At 37.2% G+C, this 25,206-nt stretch overlaps 1 protein-coding gene across 1 annotated transcript in view; it reads left to right on the top strand.

Moving 5' to 3' along the window:
• The window catches only part of LOC106075181 (aminopeptidase N-like), a 49,630-nt gene that overhangs the window by 23,563 nt on the left and 861 nt on the right, over nucleotides 1–25,206 (top strand). Inside the window, exons 15-24 of the mRNA XM_056028641.1 lie at nucleotides 916–1,016; nucleotides 2,537–2,682; nucleotides 4,959–5,014; nucleotides 7,057–7,204; nucleotides 9,728–9,804; nucleotides 13,003–13,113; nucleotides 14,786–14,867; nucleotides 18,339–18,424; nucleotides 21,397–21,540; nucleotides 22,096–22,174. Of these exons, the coding sequence (XP_055884616.1) occupies nucleotides 916–1,016; nucleotides 2,537–2,682; nucleotides 4,959–5,014; nucleotides 7,057–7,204; nucleotides 9,728–9,804; nucleotides 13,003–13,113; nucleotides 14,786–14,867; nucleotides 18,339–18,424; nucleotides 21,397–21,540; nucleotides 22,096–22,174 (1,030 nt within the window). The remainder of the gene's footprint in view (nucleotides 1–915; nucleotides 1,017–2,536; nucleotides 2,683–4,958; nucleotides 5,015–7,056; nucleotides 7,205–9,727; nucleotides 9,805–13,002; nucleotides 13,114–14,785; nucleotides 14,868–18,338; nucleotides 18,425–21,396; nucleotides 21,541–22,095; nucleotides 22,175–25,206) is intronic.

The raw sequence follows: 25,206 nt of genomic DNA on the forward strand, positions 1-25,206 counted from the left end.
TGTATCCCAGGTTAAGGTGGCTTTTCTATCTGAGCTGAATGCAAGGCCTTGTCAACATCTCACTCCACGTATAGAGATCTATGACTATGTCTTTTCGGTAGTCAGCATTAATGCTTTGTTAACATCTCTCTCCACGTATAGAGATGTATGTCTATGGCTGCCTGGTCGTGCGGTTTGGACGCTGGACTGTCGTTCGGATTCATCGACGGTCGAGGGTTTAAACCCTGCCCGCTCCCATCCCCCGTCGTCCTGCGGGAGGTTTGGACTAGGAAGTAAACTATCTTCAACTCAGAGGGAACATCCGAAACACGTAAAACATTTTACAGTAGTCAGCATCAATGCTTTGAGGTCCCGTTTGATTTCGTCCATGTATCGGAGGTGGGGATTGCCAGGTTTTTCTTGAGCCTGTCACGAGTTGACCATAAAAAGAACACTTTTGAAATATGATTTTCCTCTATCCTGCGAATATGACCTAGCCAGCAAAGGTGGCGTTATCTGAGCATTTCAATTGTAATAATCTTGATTTAGATTTTATATGAATATGACACTGCTGTGTCTTTGAGTCAAAATTATGAAGTTAGGATTACACTAGACTTACATTCCAACTTCCTATTCCTATGTTACCTGTTTCTTGAGATAATTTGTCTGTTGATTACATTATTTACTCTAAGATAATAAATAAATAGGATGGCTGCCTGGTCGTGCGGTTTGCGCGCTGGACTGTCGTTTGGATTTATCGATTGTCCCGGGTTCAAACCCTGCCCGCTCCCATCCCACGTCGCCCTGCGGGAGGTTTGGACTAGAAAGTAAACTATCTTCAACTCTGAAGGAACATCCGAAACATGTAAAACATTTTACAAACAAACAAACATCTTACATTAAATAACAAGTGGAACTTACTTTAATCATCCTCAGTTATACTTGGAACATTCCCTTGACATTTGCAAGTAGTTTAACCCTAAACTTTGATCCGACAGATGAAGATGTTTACTGGCTTTGGAAAGATGAGGAGTCAAGTAAGTGCATTACTTTAGAACACTAAGATATGTACATTTGTACTTACCAACTGGACTTCATTATTTAATGCCACTTTTGTCAAGTAAATTGTAAGTAGTTTTTAAATCGTGGATAATAATCTTTACAAAGCTTATATCAACTTACTGTCTGTATGTCTTATAAGAATTATGTACACGTTATTTCTCCCATACCCATTCTTGGTACAATTACTCATTGACATAGACAAAACATGAACCAATTAAAGGTAACCACCTAAACAAATAATTACCGATAATTCATTATTTTGTTTAGTAGCTACAAGGAAAACTAATACTGAAGTATTCACAGATGTGGCTAAATTTGTTGTATTAAGTCCCCTTAAATAATTCTTTGGTCAAGTTGATTTTTTAAACAATTAGTTTTTTGTACCTAACAAAACATGAAATTAATAAACAGAAATACTCAATTAGGCAATTAATTATTGGTTGATTTGTGTATGTTGCTCTATCCAGAGTTTCTTCTTTCCATTCATACTTAGTCGATTGCCTAAACTCACCCCATTTGGACAACAGTGTTTTTCATGAAGTGTTCAACCGTTACAAAATAGCGGTGTATGCTACGCCGCGGTCCACTAGTTATTTTTTATTTTTTTTTTTAATTTTGCTTCTTTAAATACGTTTTATACATTTGTGTCTATTAAATTTAATTATTAATTATTGATTTTAAAAAATGGTTTAAGTGTAATTATCTGATCATATGGTACACCCTTTGAACTATTGATTAATGGTCTAGATCAGTGTTTCCAAAACTGTGTTCCGTGAAATCCTAGTGTTCCGCGAGGTCTGAATAGGTGTTCCTCGAACTGCTAGAATATTTAACCATTGGGATACCGCTTGAATAAATCACTCTAGAAAAAAGTAAGCGACATACTCAGAATGTGCAAAGTGTGTCTTAAGGAAAACGTTTGGGAACCACTGGGCTAGATGATCCTGGTTTTGAACCCCTCCCTACGGCCATCCTGCGATACATTTGGGATAAGATGTAAGTATCTTCAAATCTGAAGAAACATCTCTAACTTCATCTGATATACAGAGCTGGCCGGTAGGAATACTTGTTATCATTAAGATAAGATAGAAAAGATAACTTTATTGATCCAAACAAATGGAAATTAATATTGACTACAATTGACAACGTCAGCCTAACTACTGTACAATAACAATATAGATGCAATATATACATGCACACGGAAAAAACGCATACACACTCATAACCAGCGCTTTATAAATAGACTTCTATGTACTTCTCGATGACGACAGAATGTTAATTTTTAATGTTGGTCATCCAGGGTCTATTATTACTGAATGTTTTTAATTTTATTCTTTGATATAATCATCTTTTCACACAACTGGATGTACGAATTAACAGTTGTGTTAAGATTGTATTTGTGAAAAAAAATTTTTGTTAGCTTTTTTGGTTTTAACGCCAAAATAAATAGTGACAAATATTCTAATGTATATGTATTTCGCTTTTGGTTTTTCAGAGAGTATATCTTACGGTGATTTGGCACCAAGTGACTCTGATATGTCGTGGTTTATCTGTAATGTCGATTTAATTGGATTTTATAGAGTTAATTATGACTTATCCAACTGGCAAGCTTTGGCCAAGCAACTGAAGACAGATCATTCGGTTAGTAAAAACTTTTTTTTTATTTACAAATTATGTTTAAAAAAACATTATATTAATATTTTCTTATGGCTTTCTTCAGTCGCGATGCAATTATGGATTATACCATAGAATTTAAATGAGATGGAAGCCTGGGCATTAGCTGTGGTCGGAACGATGTCACCCGCAAATTAGTTTCTCCTTTTCCACGCAGCTGATATATCCAAAGGAGCGGCATGCGCCTATACTGTTTGGGGTCAGCGGTGTAGCAGGCTCTGCCAGGCTATGGCACAGTGTTCCACAAACTGCCTAGGCTTCACCGGCTCCTCATTTTTCATATCTTCTCTTAATAAATGTATGTTCCCCTGTCATGGCCGGCCTTAGGGCTCAGTAACCTATGCTGCCGTAGTGGGCCACGCACTTTTATTGGCCCCGCGCTAACATTAGTAGTAAATTATTAAATTAAAGCCATTTAAAATTATAACGTATCCTCCTGATTTTCCAGGAGCTCCTTGCCATCTCCAAAAATGCAAAGTATACGAAGAAAAGTTATGAAAATAGCCTGACACTATTTTAAGTTATCATGAAAACTCATAAAAATGTCCTGAGAAATAGACAAAATTGTCATTTTTATGTGGCAATAAATATGGAAAAATGCTAATCCTAATCGCGTTAAATAAAAAAAAAAATCATTATCATTTTTCATTTAATAAAAAATAATAAGGTGAATTGAAACCAAAACAGGAATTTCCAATACTTAACTCACAGTAATAATAATAATAATAATAATAATTTTATTTATAAAGCGCTGTTAACAAACAAAATGTAGGCTCAAGGTGCTGTAATAACATTACAAACACAAACACGACAATGGAAATATAAAAAACTAATCTAAAAAAGTTTTAAACAAGTAGGTCTTAATGTTCTTCTTAAAAGTGGTATAGCATGTTGTCTGTCTGTGATCAATGGGGAGTGAGTTCCAAACCTTTGGTCCGCAGACCGTAGCTTTTGAGGGAGAAACGTGGCACCACTAAAAGCGTTGAGTCCATTGAGTGCAGGGCTCTCTAGGGTACATATGGAGTAATCAGTTCACTAAGGTACAAGGGCATCTCATTGTTATATATACACTGATGACAAAGTGTGGCGACCTTGTAATCGATTCTCTCTTTCACGGGAAGCCAATGGAGCATGCGCAAGAGCGTAGTAGCAGAATCTTGTCTTGTTTTTCTAAGTACTATTCGTGCGGCGTTGTTCTGTATACGTTGCAGTTTGGATATTTTTTCATCACGTATACCTGCTAGCACGGCGTTACAGTAGTCAAGGCGGGAGAGTATGAATGCCACAGCTAGCGTTTTTGTTGACTCCGTTGTTAAATATGGTCGGATCTGGCCTAATCTACGCAGCTGCAGATAAAGACCCTTGCAGAGCTGACTTATGTGTGGGTCAAAAGATAGTGTTGGAGTCGAAGAAAACTCCAAAATTCCGCACTACATGGACATAAGGAAGCTGGCAATTTGTAATAAAAAGAGAATCAGTGCTTTCAACTTTCAAGACGTTGTTCCGAGTGCCAATCTTAATTATTTCTGTCTTATCTAATAGTCAGTGGCATGTAAATATAGATTTAAATCTATCTCGATCTCTTTAAAAAAAATTATAAAAAGCGATATTTTGATAGTCTATAGTAAATCAAAAAGGCAGATTCGAATGTTGAAAAACTACCTTTTTTTTTAAATGGCTCATACTTTAATTTGACCGTGATTTTGCAATTAGTAAAGAATGAATAAAATGCAAATGAAAAATTTATTTTTTAATAAAAATTCTTAATTTCCACGTATTATCTTTATCTCTACCCAGACTTGTCCTCACGCTTCGCATATGGCCCCGCAATGTGTAGGACCGGCCATGTCCCTTGTTTATATAACCTAACTTTTATGCTTACGTACTGTGAAATTCCGTAATAGAATTTATTTTATATTGTTGGTGAAATGGATTGTTTGTACTATTCCGCTTTCGGTTATCCGGACGATCGAGTATACGGACTGACCGCTTTCCCAATTAATGTTCTACCGTATTTTCTTTTTAGCAGGTTTACACAAACACATTGTAAATGTATATCACTAATTTTTTAAAGCACTAACACACCTTAAGTAGAGTTTAACATTATATTAGGAATAAATATATTAATAATTTCTATATAGATGTAAATAATTAATTACTGGTATTTCAATCAATCAATTGTTAATTTTAGGTTATACCAATCGTAATTACTGGTATTTCAATCAATCAATTGTTCCTTTTAGGTTATACCAATTGTAAATAGACTTCAACTCATTAATGATGCCTGGAACTTGTATAAGTGAGTAACATATTCTGTTCGCTATACAGTCATCTAACTTGTTCCGTACACAGTTTCTACTATTACACATGAGACTGGTCACTATTAATGTGTCGCGAATATCGTAGAGTGTTGGGTTCGTGCTTCCTGGAGTCACACTTAGCACGAGACGAATATAGATGTTACAGATTAACATGAATCCTCTTGGGCAGACAAAATATAAAGTTTATTTGATGACAATAATAATACTACACTTCTAGGCAGTTACATGATCTAATAAGAAACAAAGTCACATCCGTATAACAGCGGTATCAAATATATCCGAAATGTCAAATTTTCCAAAATAGACTTCAAGTAATGTCCGCATCACAGTGGGTAACAAAGACTTCAATAATAATAATACAGAATAATAACTACTAGAAATACATGTCTCAAGTGACCACTGGCTTCGACTGCCCAAAAGATATTTCTTAACTCAAATTACTACTTGACTCTTTAGGTCATTACTACTGACTGCACTGGACCAAAGGATACCACTTGACTGCCTGAACTAAAAGTCAATTTAGTCATCATTACTTCCTGTTTCTATATCAGGAGTGTCACATGTCTTTTCACCCTCTTAACCAGGGGTGAACATTGAACAGGCAATGTCAACTGAGACTGTGACACATTATTCATAGATATAGTATTAAAGGCAGAGTTCTTTCCCTATATCCCTATAAGTTAAGCTTTCTTTCTAACAAAAATATTTGTTACAGTGTGCTTGTCTTATTTTTTATAATACAGACGTTATTGTAAAAAGAAGCTGGTTACTTCCACGCGTGACTCTGTATCAAACTAGTCATGCTTTAATCAATGACATAAGCTCTGCCAAGTCATTATTATTCCTGGCTGATTCAGGTAACCTGAGATGAACTCCTATGAAAGGACTACTTATCCCGTAGTGCTATGGCAAGAAACTGGGCCATTTGGAGTAATGCCTCGTAGCTACCATGCATGTCGAGTGACTGCACAGACACGCTCCCCATCAACTCTCGGAGCTGGGGACACTTGTACAAGATATGCAGCGACACTATTTCGACGCTTTCTCTTGAGTGACGGCATCGATAGTCGTAGTTAGGACTGAATTGGGCAAAGGATGTCCCAACAGGACAATGTTTCGTCTTACACTGTGCAATAATTGTTTGTTCTGACCTTTTCAACCGCTTCCACTGATCGTCGCGATCAGGGTGACGCATATGCTGCCAGACACCACTGGTTCTGTCGAATACCTCCCAGGACTTTATTAACCACTTCTCATGAATGAGTGCTCGGATTTCTGCCGTAGCTTGTCAAAATGTGCTTGGTGCTTCGAGGTGAGTGGCTGCTAAGGCTCCCTCGCGTGCGAGGATGTCAGCCACCTCATTGCCCATTACACCGCAATGAGAGGGCGCCCACTGCATGTAAGTGATTGCTTCAAGGACTCAGCGGATGTTATTTGAATCGCCGACTGCCTCTTCTTCTACGTCGACCCACCACCGCCACTACCCGTAGCTAGTACACTGGAGCCAGTGTCGGTTTCGTTTTGGTTCATTCGGGCTCTAATAGCCTCAAATACCCTAGTTGTCCCTGTTAATTCAGCGTCCATGGAACATGCAGCGAAGCCGCATGCGACAGACAGTCGATCAGGTTCTGGTCGGTCTATGTAGTCTATTAGTTTTCCAGGCTGGCTATGACAACCAATGCCATGCTCTACTAGCACTAGGGAAGACGGAGCATTGGTACACATTTGTCCTAGCATATGGAACTTCGATCGTACACTATCCTTGTGTCTTTCCGAATATTTTATTATATTTTGTATTTGTGTCTGAAGAATATGGTTCAATGTTTCATGCATAATTGCAAAGTAAAAGTGGAGAATTGGCAAGTTTTTTTGTTAATATCATTGAACAAGTTATTATTTATTGTCATTTGATTTGAGTTAATCATGCAGAATAGTATTTCTTTCCAAGTAATATTCATTTAATTTGAGTGTGTCTTGTATTGTTTAAAATTAATGTTACACTCTAATTTGTATCTGACAGATCGGGCTACCTAGAATTAGAAACAGCTTTCTTAATTATGGAATACCTTGAACATGAGAAAGAAAATCTACCGTGGACTGTTGCAACTACGGAATTGGGTTATATTGGTCGAATGCTGACATTGACTCCTGCATATGGCAGGTTTCAGGTCAACCACCATGGTTATAAATAGTACAAATCTTAAGCCTAAAATAACTATTGCAAATTTACTTTGTAATTATCTTATCTTATCATATTATATAATACAGACGTTACTTCAAAAAAGAAGATGATTACGTCCTACGCGTCATGCATTTAGTCATGCATATTAACCAATGACTTCAATTCTGCTAAGTCACTGGTTTTCCTGGTTAGCTCAGGCAACCCATTCCATGCTCTAATAGCGATAGGGAGGAAGGAGTATTTGTACACATTTGTCCTAGCACATTTAATGGACCTCATTCACCAATCGTAAACAAACAACATTTAGCCATGTGGTGCTCTATCTTTTATATATAATTTACGATCTCAAGTTTAATTCATGATGGTTGTCACGTGACAGTTTTTTTTCGTTGTTTTATCAATAAGATCACGTGACTAAATGTTGTTGTTTATGATTGGTGAATGAGGTCCATTACTCTGTATACGAGAACTTATCTTATATAATACAAACGTTACTTCAAAAAAAAAAAAGATGATTACGTCCTACGCGTCATGCATTTAGATCAAACGAATTCTGTACGGAAGCTTTATGCAGGAAAGCGCTCACAGGGAAGAGGGGTCAATACAAACGCTATAAATACACCCTTAAAAGCTACCTTAAAATGTGTGATATTGTCATTCACAGCTGGGAAGCACTAGCTATATGTATTTATATAGTGTTATAAACCTGGTGGTGACACAGTTGGTCGTAGGCTGTGTGTGTTTTTTAGCCTTGGCAAATCGCACCAATCCGGCACTGGACGAGCGGTCAACCGTGTTCGGCAACGACCTGTGTGTTAATATTAGGCACGCAATTCATGGCGAATGTATTCAACTGGAGTGGTCAAGCAACGTTCCATCCGGTTTAAGAAGGCCAGTAGAGACCCTGTATAAGCGAGTGTGTTTGAGTCTAGACACTTTACGTTACCTCGCAATGTGACCAGTACGAGGCGAGAACCAGCACGGTGTGTGAAGTCAGTGCGGAGCAGAGACTAGGCTTTTGTAAAGACAGTGTTAATATCGTTGCCAATTGTGATGTATTTGAAATTAAACTGACTGATACTTTGGAGCCCTGAGTTGTGAGGTTCTTTCAGTTTGTTATGTCGTGTGGTGCAGTTTGAAGAGAGCCTGGTTAGTAGGAGAGACGTAACAATATATATATATATATAAGAAATCAAAATACCTCTCTCTAAAAAAATATGAAAAGGAACACATATATTCATGAACACAAAAACCAATTCTGTCTTTAGGTTTGTGTTGCACTTTTGGCTTAAAATGCCATATTAGATTATGGGCAGCATTGAAAATAATATCATAAACACGTAGCGTAATTCTTAATTTCCACATTAAAGTCCGAATGTGCGGATTTTAGATAGAAAGAAAACAAGCATTGTCGGGTAACCAGTCGTCCGACTAAAGAAAGACATGTTCTCTTTTTTTTCGGCTTTTATCTGTCAAAATCCAGGCATTGTTCTCAAGTGTAAAAATGCCCGGGTTTTTTAATGCTGTTTGCAGCAATGGAATAGGTCATATCTTCTGGTTTAAACACAAACACTTCTTTAACATTGCAAGTTCAATGAAAAGTTATCTTATCTTATCTTATAATACAGACGTTTCTTAAAAAAAGAAGATGATTACGTCCTACGTATCATTCATTCAGTCATACATGTTGACCAATGACCTAAATCATGCAAGTCACCGGTTTTCCTGGCTAGCTTAGGCAACCCATTCCATGCTCTAAAAGCGTTTCACTACTAGACCAGCGGCGTAGCTAGGATGTGGAGAGGAGGGGGAGAATTTGAAAATCTCCCGGGCCTCCATATGAGTGTTTTTTTACATAAAAAATAAAATACTACGCAAAATGCAGGGTCCCCAAAGAGTTTAATCCCCTCGGGCCCCCAAACGATGGAGTATTCCTAGCTACGCCCCTGTAGTAGACTCGGGTTCACTTGATTTGTATAGTCTTTATATATTTAGTGACGTGATAAAAACACGTGACTACAAAGTTTCCCTTTCAGATCTTTATGGGGCCCATGATGTAAAGGTCATCCTTTTAAGTGGCCTACGGTTAACAAGGGTGTCATGTGGCCAGCACAAAGACCAACCTCCTTTACTTTTCCTCAACTAACGTCAGTTACAGGTTAAAGTTGGCTCCCAAAGATCCCGAAATGAACAATCCCAGTTTTCACCAGTGTTCGATTCCGGGACCTCAGGTTCGTAAGCCAAGCGCTACCACCGGTCCAGCCCATGACTATATGTTTAATCAAAAAACTAAATTCCAGTTTTTTTTTTATTAATTTACTTTGTCTAATTATTTTGTCATCTATAGTATCACTTTGTCCTCCTTTAGGTAAGTAGGTGTCTGGTACACCTAGCATTATGGTACCATCCTTGATAAAGAAAATTTAAGAAGAATATTTTAAGATAAGGGTAGTTACATGAAAACTATTTAATTACAATTAAATTAAACAAGTCTTTTTCTTTTGATCAGGCATTCATGCGAAAGCTAGTGAAAACTCCTTTTCAGAACTACGGGCTTAACTTCTCAGGCGTTTCACCCTCAGAACAGTAAGTACTCAGACCCAAACCTGTTCAGAATATTCTATTATAGCAAACACATTAGCATATTCTCTATATTTTCTAACTGTTTGTTATGATCGAATATTTGAAGCGTTTGCCCTCTTTCCTTTTTTTAAGTAAACACAAAAAAAAAAACATTTTTGAAATCCTGAAAACTCCCAGATTTTTATGCATGCTGTACAAATCTATATATATATATAATTCTCTTCATGGCTCAAGAGTTTTGACACCACGTAATGGAAAAGTCACTCTTTTATTTCTGGAAGTCGGATGGATTAGAGTTACCCTACGTAATTTAAGAGGAGTAAAAAAAAAAAGGGGGGGGGAGTAGTATTCAACCGTCACTAAATAGCAGGGCCGAACTTTACCATTGTGACCAAGAAGTCATGGGAAGAGAACAAGTAATCTACCATGTATTCATCCGTTACTAAATAGCAGGGCACTTAACCATTGTGGGGCCAAATGCGGAACTAATTTCGCGGAGCCCAGATTAGGTATTCTTTTATATTTTGCTTGTAGTTATTTATTTCCGTTACAAAACTTGTATCTCATCTGAGAGTTAATCGTGTCTTTCTACACGTTGTCAGTGTGGGGTATTTTTTTTAATTAAACTAAACATTGACCAGTAAGTTGCAGCTTTTACACTGCCATTATCCATATTTTATTGAGTTCTGTTACCCTTTACTTGCTATGACTTAGATCATCCCTCGCCGTTCAGCGCTTTGGGCTGCAAGCTTCAAAGATCTATCACTTTTAAAACCTTTACTACAAGCTTCAAAAATAAATTATTTTAAAAATACATGTTTACTACACAGAGCTTACACATTAATAGGTGCTACATATCTCAGCACTTTTAAACTTGATCTGTGATTTCCATGGTTGTAGCTGGGCGTAGCTAAGGGGGTCGGATATCAGCGTCTACGCCCATGGTCATATTAGCATGGCATCTACCATTATTATTTGTTTGAAAGTTCAAGTATGCACTGTGACAAGTCAAAAACTCGCTGTCAGTCACTCAAATTTATCACAGCATTAATTATTATTTTTCATTATTTATTTATTTTATTTTAATTATTTCCCCATCCTACCCCTAAATTATTCACCCGCCACACCTTTTCCGCTCCAGGCTAGACTTAGTTGACCACATTGGAGATAGTTAAGGCGCGTCCTTTCATTTATCTGCCCTTGACCGGGGCAAAGATACACACGGACTCTTTGATCTTATCGCAGGATGTCTGACAGCCGCAGTGAACACCACCTTGTGTGGAATGCAAGTCACTCCCCCCCCCCCCCGATCTCCTATGTCTCTCTTTGATCTAGGAGACCACGAGGACAAACACGCCCCTTGACCTCCCAATGTGCGAATCCCATCTCAAGTCTACTTCACCCACGTGTAAGATAATTCTAAGCCTAGGACATTTCCTGTGTCCGCCCACATTTTCCAGGCCTTTGTATATAAGGTAAATTAAATCAGGCTAGACTCTCTTTCTCATTCGAGCTGAGCTATCGAGTCTGGACTATATCATTTATTCTCCCTCCTAGAGGAATACCTGGTGCCTCCCTCAGGTGTCTGCCTATTTATCGGATTATTTACCTGCCTATTTATCTATTGGATTAATCACCTATTTGCTATCAAGAATTACTTACCTGCCTATTTATGTACTTAGTGCTATTCAGCACTGCACTTGCCTACTGAGATCTACTCAACTCTACTACTTGGCGCTATCGGCATTGCCCGCCTATTCGACAGCCCACCTGTCAAGCTATTAGGTGCGACGTCCCTATAGATTCAGATCTGTGTGAGACGTCATAGCTACGCCAACCCTCTGCAACTCACTGGACATATACTGTCAACTACGCTGCCCACGGCAGATCAACTCTGCCCGCAGTAACCTTGTGCCCACGGTAGTCGGCCACCCGCCCTACTGTGCCCACTACAGATATTAGATTTTGGGGATTGAGACTCCACAAGAACTATATCACCGGCGTCCCTCTATCCGCTAGAGCGCCACCTCCAGCTGCAGAACCTCAAGCCAGGACACAGCCAGCTGCGACATCAACAGGAATACCAGCTAAGTCAGAGGACAAAGTGACATACTCTCTTATTAGATGCAAGAGTGATGATTAGACCTAGTATTATTTAGAGATAGATGCAACCCCCCCCCTTTTTTATTCTTATATGTATATTTATGTAAATAAATATTCTTTTATTTTAACTTTTGTATCTATCTTTCATTGCTTGTTACGTTGCGTGCCTGCTCCCGATTCATATGCTGATAGGTTGGTGTGTGATAGCTTTAAAAATAATCATCCCCTAGACATAAAACGCGCCAAACACACGTCACATTTCCCCACCTGTCACATGCACATAAAAATATCAGTAAAATGGACTGCAAGTTTAGGATGTTCCTTCACAGTGCCGTAGCTAGGGTGGAGGGAGGAAGGGGGGATTTGAAAATCCTCCAGGCCCCACTTGAGGGGGGGGGTCAAATAAGTTTATTTTTTACAATTAATACTATATAACTCAAAATGCAAGGGCCCAACAATTTTGCCATATATATGAATAACAAAGTATTAGTATCTCTTGTTAATGAATTATCAGTAATTAACTTTTTGAGAGGGGGGGGGGGGGCTTAACACTTTATTTCTCCCACATCCATTCTCGGATCAATCTGAAACTTTGCATAATTATTCATAGACAAGTCATGAATCTATAAAAAAAAAATAGTAATCAAAAAGTCAATTACTGATAATTCATTAACAAGAGATACAAATACTTCATTAGTCAATTTATTAATTAATCTGTTTGATATCAGACAATAGAAATAACTCTTACATTATTGGTAGATATAGTTTTGATAGTTGTGTTACTTTGTTTATATTTCTAAAACATTTGATATATATATATATATATATATATATATATATATATATATATATATATATATATATATTATAGAAAGTAAAGCTACCCATTCAGACATTGCTTTCTGTTGGACTGATGATGTAAAGGACGTCTGTTTCTTTGGCCAACGGTTAGCGAGCAGGATGTCATGTGGCCAGCACAAATGACAAAACGCCTTTACTTTCCCCAACTTTAGTCAGGTATCCCCATTAGGTGGATATATATATATATATATATATATATATATATATATATATTTATATTTATTTGTTTGTTTGTAGTAGCAAGGGCGTACTTATAGCTGGTTTAGCATGTGTATACCAAGTTCCTGAATGTATTGATGCTGTCAAAAGCCTGTACAAAACATGGATGGATAATCCCAAAATTAATTTGTAAGTTGTTTGATTTTTTTTTGACAAACCTCATATTAAAATTAACTCAATCTGCCTGTCCGTCTGTATGGTCAAAAGTTTCTACATGTTTTGCTTTATACGCTCAATCTTAAAATGACTAGACTTAAATAAGAACAATGTCTTGTTCAGGATTAATAGGCTTGCAGGTAATAGTGTACATCAGTGATGACCAACCTAATTTGACCAGCGGGCCATTTTAATTTCCGACACTCGTGTCGTGGGCAACAAGACCGAAAAGGTAAAAAAAATGAACTAAAAATGAAATTGACTTTAAACTAATTTTATGAGAAACCCATGGATGTAGTACTTACATTAATTAATGGGATATTGGAATGTTATTGTTTTTTTCACGCGTCGGAAAATAGGTTCATTTCTCTACTTCAAATGTGAGCAACATTTTAACAAGTCTTACCACCGACTCATTTTCTTCTCTCTTTTTGTTAAATATTCTCACCAATGCCGCCATATTTATTTCATAATGCTGTTCATATGTGTTCTTGTGTTTAAACAGCCAGACACGTTCTTTCTAAAACAAATATGTTGGCTTATTATCATGTTCCACAAAAAGTAAAAAATCCGTTCACTTTTCCTGGTACATTTCCCATTAAAGTGTTCAATGTTGTCGTACCAATTAGATTAAATGAGGGCCCTTACGTAGGTAAAGCTTCATTTTTAAACCTTTTTTTTTTTTGAGTGGGGGCGGGGGGATTTTTCTAAACTTTGAATCGACGTTTCGGCATGCCGGATAGAACCACTTCGCGGGCCGGATCTGGCCCGCGGGTCGTACTTTGGGCATCACTGGTGTACATTATGCTGGTTACTCCCAATACTCATCTTAATGTGATACTACCATATACTTAATACATAAATCTCCACTCCTGAGCTGTCGAAAGATAAGCTTTTTTTTTTTTTTTTTAATAAGTAGTAGATGTAATTTGTGTTGAAATTATTAATACAATTATATCTAGATATATATATGTATATATGATCTCTATTTAGTCTGATTGTTGTCAAGTGTGTAACGAGGATGTGTCAGACTACGTGTTATGAAGCAGTAATTTTTTTTACTTTACTAATAAAGGAAATGTCAAAAATATTTTTTAAAGCAAAGTTTAAATCGGAATTTCATTCAATTAGTTAGTTAAAAAACATAAAATGTAAATTTTCCATTGTAATTTTATGCAATTTTTTCTGTACCATTGTGCGAATAATGCTTGGATTATTAATGAAAAAGTCTGTAAACATTTAAAAAAAACAGACATGTTTCATTTAAAGTGGTGTATTTTTATGAAAAGTCTTCTTGCATAGTTTATTTTAAAAATTCAATGTTTCACTTTCAGAAACAAAAAAGTAGCCGTTGCATTAGAATTGTGAATGATTTAAAATATCATGATTTACAATTTTCAGTTGCTGTTTTAGTTTCTGATATCTAAACGGGTAGGACGGACAGACGGACAAACCACACAAAACTAATACAGACTATTTCCGTTTAGGGTAACGCTAAAAATACAGTCCAATATTCATTTGAGCTGTGGTTCTATAGATTTTGGTGGTAAACTAGGCAGTATAAAGCTCTAAACATGTATGTACTCCTCAAGTAATAACTTTAAGGGTTAACAACTTAATAATAAATGTATTCTTGTGTCCATAGAATTAGTCCCAACATAAGGACGCTCGTCTATTGTAGAGCCATTGCTGCTGGAGGATTAGAAGAATGGAATTTTGCTTTTAAGGTCAGTTAAATATGTATCGTTATGAACGATTTTAAAAACCAACTCTGGAACATAATACCAAGAGGGCTTCAGATACATCCTAGGTATTGATACTTATCCATTTTTTAGGTATGATCAAACTACTTAAACTAAACTGTGTGAACATTTGCAGTGATTTGCAGTGATTAAGAAAAAGAATTGCGATTTTAAACATGAAACGCCAAAGGTTTCTGACTAATCCTAGTGCATGGAATGGGTTGCCTGAATCAGTCAGGAAAACGAAAGACATAGCAGAGTTAACTGATTAACATGCATGACTAGATTTACATGTGAAACGCGTAATAAGTTATTACCTTTTTTATAGTAACATTTGTAATTTATAAATAAGATAATTAAGTAATAATGTGTATTTTTCTGTTGTGTTGTCTTTATATGAGAAAAGAGTCCTTGTAATCACAACAAATTTCCGTAAGGATCAATAAAGCAGTCTTAGTCTTAGTCTTAGTCTTAATATTAGATGATATAAGTAATGTACGTAGAATTGGATATGGGACATACTTTTTAAACAAAACTTTTCTTGTGTTATAATCATTTAATATCAACTGTAATTACAACATAAGTCAATGCTCCAATAGAAACACTTTTACTAGCAATATGCTATAAGGGGGGGGGAGGGACAATTAACGTGTGTGTGTATAGCTGGACACCATGATGTAGAATGCTGGGTTCGTGTGACCTGCAGCTACACTTCATACGTAACAAACATAAAATGTAGAGATTGACTGGATTCCAGCTTTAGCAAACAAATATATATATATATAGTTCGTCCATCGTGGTTCGATGATGACCACTTTGTCATCCAGAGGGCTGAGGGCTTTGCACTGGGGTTTTATGCCTCCTCATGTGGCTGGTGAGACCTATGTGAGCCCTGAATGTTCGGCCGCACACTTGGCAGGTTATTCTAGCTGGAGCTAGTGTCGTTTGCCTTGCTTTTCTTCTCTGGCGTTTTTCTTCTGCCAGCGTTGTTCTTTTTTTCTTAGCAACCTGTGTGCCAGTTTTCACAGCACTACGCCATGATGCTCTGTCATGTGCCTCTGTCTCCTAGGTGACTTGGTTTATTCTTAACGCCTTCAGAGAAGCTTTGAGGGTGTCCATGAAGTGCTTTCTTTGACCACCTTGCGAGCGCTTTCCTTCGCTTAGTTGGCCTTACAAGAGTTTTTTTAGGGATGCGGTGGTCTTCCATTCTGCAGACGTGACCTGCCCATCGCAGCTGGGAATGCATCAGGATTGTGTGGATGCTAATGTTAATAATATTTGGCAACTTCAAGCATTCAATTACAAATCACTGGTTAAATAAGAAATGGCCTGATATCCTTCATAGCAGATACATAAACATAGTGAAGATGTTGTAACACAGTTACATCCGCATCACAGCGATATCAAATATATCAACTATACTAAGTTCTAGGATAGGTGAACATATAATTTCATTTCTAAATCACATTCGCATCCCAGCGGGGACAATACAATTCTATCAACGTCTGTACTGCTCCAAGTACCTAAGACAACTGCCACATACAATATGTGTACTGTCTCAAGTCCCCCCAAAACGACTGCTACCAACCTAAAATGAATTTAGTCATTCTTACTTTCTCTTTCTATATCAGAGGTTTCTCGTGCTTGACTGAAATCTACCTTTTTTTCGGTCAGAATAGTCCTATCCCTGTACAGCACATTTTCAGTAGACTCGAAATCCTCTTGTGGAGAGTATTTATAATAAGGAGGAGTGTCCTTACCGATCAATTTGTACTTCAAAGCCAGGTGTTGGTGTATTAACTTTGCAACTTGGTTATAGCGAAGTAGGTAGGCTGATTCTGATAGGGCTGGACATCTTGTCATAATTTATTCAATCGACTCGCCAACATTTCCACATTTTCGGCATTTGTCGACAACAGTTAGTTTCAGGATATGCTTCTCGTATTTTTTTGTTTAGATAAGGATATAATTTGTTGAATTCCTGGAAGAGTTGTTGCCTATAATCTGGAAGAGGTTTATCATCACAGTTGTTTATATGGTGGAACGATTTGATATTGTCAATATTCATTTCTCTCGTCAATTTGATCCTTTTGGCTCCTCTTGTTCTACCACCTGATTCAGATGTCGTTAAGGTCCGAGAACGTCCCGTTCCCTTTTATGGACCTCTTGACCAAGGAAAAGTTTTTATCCATGGCCAGGATTAGGCATCGGCTCTTCACTAATCCCTCTGTCCGAAGTCCCGCCTTATCCGAAGTGATCATGTATTCACACCCGGCGTGTCGCTAGTCACGACCCCCTTGAGCCAAGCACGAGTTCCCTCTCCCTTCGTATGCCTATAATGTCCCACCGAACCCGTGCGAGGGTCCATCACAACGCATATGGCCCCCGTTAGGGAACGAATCGATGGGGGGTTGGACGGGTTAGCGAGCCTTTGTTACATCCCTACCACGTGCAGTGTACAATCTCTCGACCATACGTGTGGTAGCCCGCTGAGAGCTATGTGTGCTACCTTACTTGGCCTATCCGTTTCCCTTGGCGACGGGAGCATTCCTCCTGTGTTCTACCACCAACAGCACCTCCCAATTGTGTGGGGTGCGAATCAGGGAATAGACCGACCTCTTGGGTTTGGTTATTATTATTATTACTATTATTATTATAGTTATTGATATTGTTGTATTACTTTTAAAAAGAATGTACATTTTTTTGGTAATGTGTATGTTACAAATTAGTTTTGCTCTGTCCTTAGTTAAATAAAATGTTACTTATTATTTTTTTTTATTATTTTTCTACTCTCATATGTACACAATTAGGACCTAGGTTTAGGCAAAAGGTTTAGAAGATAATAATAGACATTTTTCATTATAGCCCAATTGGCTGTTAAAATATTTCTTTCAATTTTCTATAATCCCGTATGTTTCTATTTTTTCCATTGTATTGCGCCCATTGTGTTCCAAGTTGTTTACCCCCTTTTTTCTTCATCAGCTGTTTTTAAAAGTTGCTAATTATCATCATATCTTTAAAAAAAAAGTAAAGTTGCCATCTTATAGGAAGATGATTTAAAAATCATGTTTTTTTTTGTCGCTTACGGATAACGAGATTGTCATGTGGCCAGCACAACGATCAACCGTCTTTACTTTTCCCAAACTAAAGTCAGGTACCCATTAGAGCTGGGTGGACTCAGAGGCGCCCACAGATCCTAAAATTAAGAATCCTAGTCTTTTCCAGGGTTTGAACCCTGGACCTCGGTTCGGAAGCCAAGAGCTCTTCCGCATAGTCCCTACGTCTCCCTTCCTATCTATGCTAAAAACTTCTTTTTTTTCATTTCATAAAAACACTAATATTTAACATAAAGACAAAACAAAACAAAAACCTATAGGTCATAGAACATTTTTATAATAGAATTACAAAAAACAATCAAATAAATAATTAAAACATGTCCTTATTATTTTTAATTAGATGTACAAGGAGACAGATGTGGCCTCAGAAAAAAGCAATCTTCTAACGGCACTATCTTGTACTAATGAGCCATGGATTCTTATTAAGTAAATATGTTTAAATGCTAAATGTTAGTTTCTTGAGTCAAATACATAATAATAATAAATAATAATGATAATAATGAAAATGATGATAGAACAAAGAAAATATGGGAACCTAGGCTTGGAGATTAAGCGTCTATGGAAATTATCTAAAATAACAATATACCCCATTGTCATATCAACCGAGGGAATAATAACAACTGACCTGACAGATACCTTCAAGGCCCTTGTCATTCCTAGGAACATTTTCGTTGCCTGTCAGAGGGCGGTACTTCTGCAGACCTGCCACATCACCAGAAAATTCCTTGGTGGAAACTGATAAAGGGACTACGATGAATTTTGTTTTCCTTTAACGAAACTCGACCCTGGCTTCGCCAGAGAATGAATACTCTTTCTTTTATAATAATAATAATAAAAATAATTATAATAATAAGGCTTGTCTTCTAGTCTAAAGATTAATGACGAATGCAGTATTTCCCATGGATTCGTAGCTCCAGCTGTGAGCTACATATTTTGAAACATCCAGGGCAAGCATAACCATTAACCGCCGATAGTTCATTCGAATACAATTTCTTTCCCTTGTTTAATACCAAACAACTTGCCTTAGCTAACATAGAAGAGAGCACCTGTTTGCACGCTGGAGCTGAAGGTCACTCACAAGGGCCGCGGGATACACATTTGTGACCAAAAGAAAATAAATTTGCAGCCGAGGATAGACACAGAGGGTTAAAAGATATTATAATTAATACTAATGATTATTGGTGGCCTCAAATGTTAATAACCTCTGTAAGAGTGACAGCTGCGTTTAGTTTTAAGGCCTGTCTAGGACTCTTCTATCTTAGAAAGCTAAGAATATTAAAAATCGAAAACAAATAAATAATTAAACTTTTGTATACAGCTACCATCAGCAATCTAATTAACTTTGCCATCACTTGCTGGTATGGTAATCATGGGCGTAGCTAGGATTTTTTTTCGGGGAGGTTTTTTTTTGGGGGGGAACGGCAGAAAAAAATTATATATATATATGTGTGTGTACATAATTAATCTTTATTATATTCTGACCCTTTCGGAAAACGTTTATTGTGCCCTAGAATAGGTTCTTCCTGGAATTAGTGGTAAACTTGTAGACTTCCCGCCCTTGCCCAGGCACGGGGAGAAGCCCCGCCGCCGAGCACTATTTCTGGTAATGAAAGTCAACAATATGCATATTCTGAGGTATCTACAATGCATTACCTTGCTTTTAAAAAAGTTTTATTTCAAATACCTAATGTGTTTTTCTTACTGACTTAGATCCTCTCACGTCGTTCGACGCATTTTCCGTCAATCTGTTTCCACAAAAATCTGTCACTGGCAATGTCTGAAGCGTCTTCCCACCTTCTCTGAGGATCTCCATGAATGTGTGGCACCAAGTTGTACTAGGATGTCATTGAAACTATAATTATGCGTAATTCATTTTGTTGGAGAACATGCCCCGAAAAACCTCACGCGACGCTCTGTCACAACCTTACTAAGGGTTCGACTCCTAGTTCCGCATTTGATTTCTTTGATTTAGACCCGATCTCTATAACTGACCCCTAAAATCTGTCTTAGCCATCTTTGTTGACCCACATTTAGTGTTTTTCAATTTCCGCAGATGACTATTCAAACTTTATTAATGGAGCCCAGGCACTGGTAGAAATGTGTAACCTCTCATGATTACGCTCTTGGAATTACATGCATGTATTTCGCTTTAGATTTTATATCGAAAAGGGAAGTATTATCGTCAAAATCTTCTGTTGAGGGGTTTTAAACTAAAAAATCTCTGGATTTTTTTTTTATAAATTCAAAACCCCATTTAGCTACGGTCATAGAATTTGGGGACTGTAATTTGTTTTACAATAATATTGAAGAGAGAGGTTTTTATATCAAAACGCTCTGTAGGGGAAATTTTAAACTCAAATCTACCTTAAGGGGTTTTAAATTTTTTAAAAGCCATCTAGAGGAGGGGGATTTAAACTCAAATCCCTCATTCACTTAGCTACGCTCAAAGAATTTTAGTGTAATTTACTTTTTTTATATTGAAGAGGTATTTTTTAGCATCTAAAGGGGGATTTAAATTCAAGACCCATAATGCCTACGCTCATAGCATTTTCAGTGCGTAATTCGCTTTTTTTTTTTAATATTGAATAGGTATTTTTCAGATTCAAACCCCGCTGGCAGGGGGTTTTAAACTCAAACCCCTTTGGCTGGCTACGCTCATAGATTTTATTGTGTGTAAATTGTCTTTTTTTATATCGAATAGGAACTTTTTAGCTTCAAACCACAATTGGAGGGGGGGGGGTTTTAACTCAAAACCCCTTTGGCTCATATAATTTTTAAATATGTAATTTGCTTTTTTTTATATTGAGAGGATGTTTATCGTGATTTTTGGAGGGGTTTTAAAGTCAAAATCTTCCTTAGCTGTTTTCTTGGAATTTGGGGATTGTCGTTTTTGTTAGTTTTGTTTATAGTAGAGGGGGCTTTAACCGCAAAACTCCTGGTAGGGGGGTTTAAACTCAAACCCCTGTAGAGGATTTTAAACTCAAAACCCCTAGTAGGGGGGTTTAAACTCAAAACCCCTGGTAAGGTTTTTTAAAACTCAAAACCCCTTGGTAGGGGATTTTTAACTCATAACCCCCCTCGGCTGTGCTGTGGTAAGTGATGATTTAGTATTAAAATCTCACCTAAAATAAGCAAAATGAAAGCAAAAAATCAATCAATAAATTTCGTCACTCCCCTGCGGGGGGGGGGGGGATTTCATTTAGAGGGGGGGTTGAGTCCCAACCCCCCTTGGCTACGCCCATGATGGTAATACTTTACTGGCACAAGGACTTAGACTAAATAGACTAATGAACAGCTACCAACTCTTGAAGAACATTTTCAAAAGACTTTAAAATTTAAAACCAAAAACACTATTTTTGTGTGATTATTACAAACTATGTCGTTGTTGTTTTTCCCAGTTATTTGAATATTTTACTTGAAGACAATTCTCCATTTCCAAAACAAGATTCTCCTATTGTTGTGATCTCTGCATCTAACAGACCATTGGGAAGATTCATTACTTGGCATTTCTTAAGAGAAAATTTTGAACAGCTGAAATATTTGTAAGGTTCTTTATACACATAATTAATTTTTTGTAAAGTATCTGATTATGTTGATTTATTTTTTCTTATCTTATAAATTACAGATAGACACAGTGGGCTAAATGGTAACGCGCTTTGCTTCTGAAGTGGTGGTACTGGGTTCAAATCCTGGCAAAGATTTTTAATATCGGGGTCCACCCAGCTCTAATGGGTACCTGACAGTTGGGAAAGGGTGAAGGCAATGGGTCGTTGTGCTGACCAAATGACACCCTCGTTGACCAAATAAACATATGACCTTTACATTATCAGTCCCTATACATCGCAAAGTCTGTGAGGGGAACTAAGGAAATACAGACGCCCTTTAAATGGGTATATAATTACGTCCTTTTTAAGTTCATAACAAGGATGTACTATTTTAAAGTTCGATGTTTGTGCTTTATGGAAATGAACTATATGCTTGTTTATTGTATTTTACATACTCAATTTCATGTTTTAATTTAGCTTTGCATTATTTTATTAAATAACGTTAACGTAATTATAGCTGAAACCACTAATTTTAAGGTTCCTTTATTTTAGAGTAGCTGAAACTTTCCACTGGGGAAATGTAATACTTTCTGTTACTGAATCATTTAATACAAAGACTCAACTTGAAGAAGTAAGTAAAATCTGATGAAATGTACAAATATTAATCATTCAGAGGAATATCTCCATCTTTTTTTCAAGACTAATCCAGCATCTCAGTCTTTACAGAGATTGGAACCACAGATCTTTCGGTTCTGAACACTTAGTCTTAACCAATCAACCACCATATCCTTCCAGAATTTTTAATCTTTAGTATATCCCTTTTCTGTAGGACAGTGTGGACAGTCTAGAGGCACTAAAATTGGGTCGGACACTTATTCTTTATGGGGATAACCATATTCCAAAGCCAATTTTTTTGGCAAGTTTTAAATATTCCTAAAGCCCAGGAAGAATCAAAGGTAAACTCAGGACCGTCTTAGGTGCCAATACACCCTTTTGGCAAAAGAGAAAAAAAGATGACCTCTGAAAGAGAGAACTGGAGAATTCTCATGAATGTGACAGGACACATTTCGATCCAAAACAAAGAAATTTCCAAAAATATAGGCAGGTGACAAAAATAGATCTAAAATAGAAAGCTGGTGAAGATCTTTTTTGTGTAATATACGGCAAAATATGCTGGTCGCAACTAGGTCTGCGTAGTTTCGTGAAATACTTTAGTTAATGTATAGTGTTGATGACAATACCATATAATTTTTGGGAGTTGGAATATATTTGTGCAAAGCATACTTGTGCCAATCTGGCCGCAGCAGAATATGACCAGGCCATACACCTATCCCGAGGAGGAGCTCCAGCATGACGCTAAAATGAAAAGTCTTTTCACGACTTATTATATTGTTATAAATCTGGTGGTGGCACAGATGGGGTTAGTGGTGTGTGTGTGTAGTTAGCCGACGCAAATCGCTCCAGGCCAGCGCTAGACGAGCGGTCAACCGTGACGAGTTACGACAATCGGCCGAGACGAGTGTCAACATGATGGTTCGGGAAGGATCGACGTCGTGAACAGAGCTCAGAAGTGTCACGAGGGATGTAGTCATCTGACCACCCAGAATGGTCGAGCGACGTTCTGTCCGGTTCTAGAAGGCCAGCAGGGACCCTTTATAAAGAGCTAAGGTATCAGAGACCAGTCAGTCACAGCTTCCCGATCTACAGTTCGTTACAACGGCTCAGTACAAGTCCGAGACGAGACAGAGAGACCAGTGCAAGAGTTGATACGGTGGAGAGATATTTGTACAGTCTTATGTTACGTGCTGCCAATTGTACAGTATTGGCTGTTATTTATTGACATTAAACTATAACGTTATTTTGAAGCCCAGAGTTGTCAAGTTCTTTAAGTTGGTGGTGTCGTTTGGTGCAGTTTGCAGAGAGCCTGGATAGTGAGATTCGTAACAATATAAAGACTATTTTTTTTTTAAATATTGAATAAAAAATGAGTTCCTTATTTACCCATTTCAATAAAAAATTTTATGACACATAAATCAAGTGGATTAATTAACATGTTCGAATCCGTACCTTACACTGACCAGACATTGGTCTATTGGTGTAGGGGTTTCCCCAGAGAAAAAGTGCAACACCTCTTCTTATTGGATTTATAAATAGCATGCGACCTAAAAAGGATTAACGTACCTTGATAAGACCTTGCTAAGACGACATGAGTTATGAATTCATGCTGCTGTCACATTTGTTTGCTTGGAGATGGACTATAGGACCCATACATACTCGTGTGATCTTTGCCTTTACCTATCCCTAAGTCTGTTAGACCATCGGGGCACCATGCAGGATTTGTCGACTGTCTTTCTCCATTTCTCTGTCTATTTCCTTAGTTAGAACATTTTTGAATGGCATGACCGTCCATTCTTTTATGTTGTCTTCCCATCGCTTTCTCTGCTTCTTCTTTATTTCCTGGTTCTGTTCCATGAAGGAAGGACTTTGCGAGCCCCTAAGATCTTGTAATATGGCCATGTATTTTTACCTTGCGTTTTTTTACTATCGTTAGCAGGTCATCATGGGGTCCGCACGCTCCAGTAACCCTGTCTCTAATCTCTTGGTTTGTGATGCAGTCTTTAAATGTGATACCTAGCATCCATCTCTAGGATCTCAATTTCATTGCTACCGCACCATTAGCATCGTGTGACCAACGCATTTTTAATATTCTGTACTTTTTAGTACAATTGGCATATATATATATATTTTTAAATTTTAACATTTTTCAGGTTTGTATTTTGAGAATCAGAGTTAATTAGTCAGTAGTTAAAGACCTTTTCAGATTTTTAGAAGTGAGGTTGAAAGGCGCTTACAATTGTGTTTAAAATTTGATTATTTGTTTTGAATTGGAATAACAAGAATATAACACATCTGTTCAGAAGAGGTTAATGTATGCTACTTCGGGTATCAGTAGCACGGACCTAGTCAAGAAATAATGTTGGTTGTTTTTTTTCTAAAGTGATATTAAAAATTGTTAATTCCAAAGCTTATAACAACTCACTCTATCTCTGTCTGGCCAAAAGTTTGTACACGTTATTTCTCCCACACCCAATCTCGGATCAAATTTAATTACATGACTGATCAAAACTAATTAATACACTTATTCTACGCAATTTTATTTTCTACTTTTTGGGGTATTTTGCTTGTTTTTCTTTTATAAGTTACAATTATTGATATTTTACCTGATAATTTGTTTATGCTACCATATTGCTGAATATGATGAATATCAGGACATGTAATTTTTTTGAGCCAGGTGTGTTTCATAGTTATGTAAATATACAGGCACACATACAAGTACTCAACTGCCTGCTGCAGTTTGGATTCGTGCATATTAACATTATTTAGTTCATAATTATTATTGTCGAGTAACCTTTCTATTGTGGGTGTGGTGGCTGAGTGGTAAAACGCTTGGCTTCCAAACCAAGGGTTGTCGGGTTCAAATCTCGAAGTAGACGATAGTTTGGGATTTTTAGAACGTCTCTAAGTCCATACAACTCGAATGGGTACTTGACATTAGTTGGGAAAATAATAAAGTCGAGTGTCATTATGCATGTCACATGAAACCATTTTTATATCATAGCTATTGTTATACAATGTTAGTAAAAAGTGATTTTGTTAGTCTCT

Source organism: Biomphalaria glabrata, chromosome 5 (assembly GCF_947242115.1).
Source record: "Biomphalaria glabrata chromosome 5, xgBioGlab47.1, whole genome shotgun sequence".
Lineage (NCBI taxonomy): Eukaryota > Metazoa > Mollusca > Gastropoda > Planorbidae > Biomphalaria > Biomphalaria glabrata.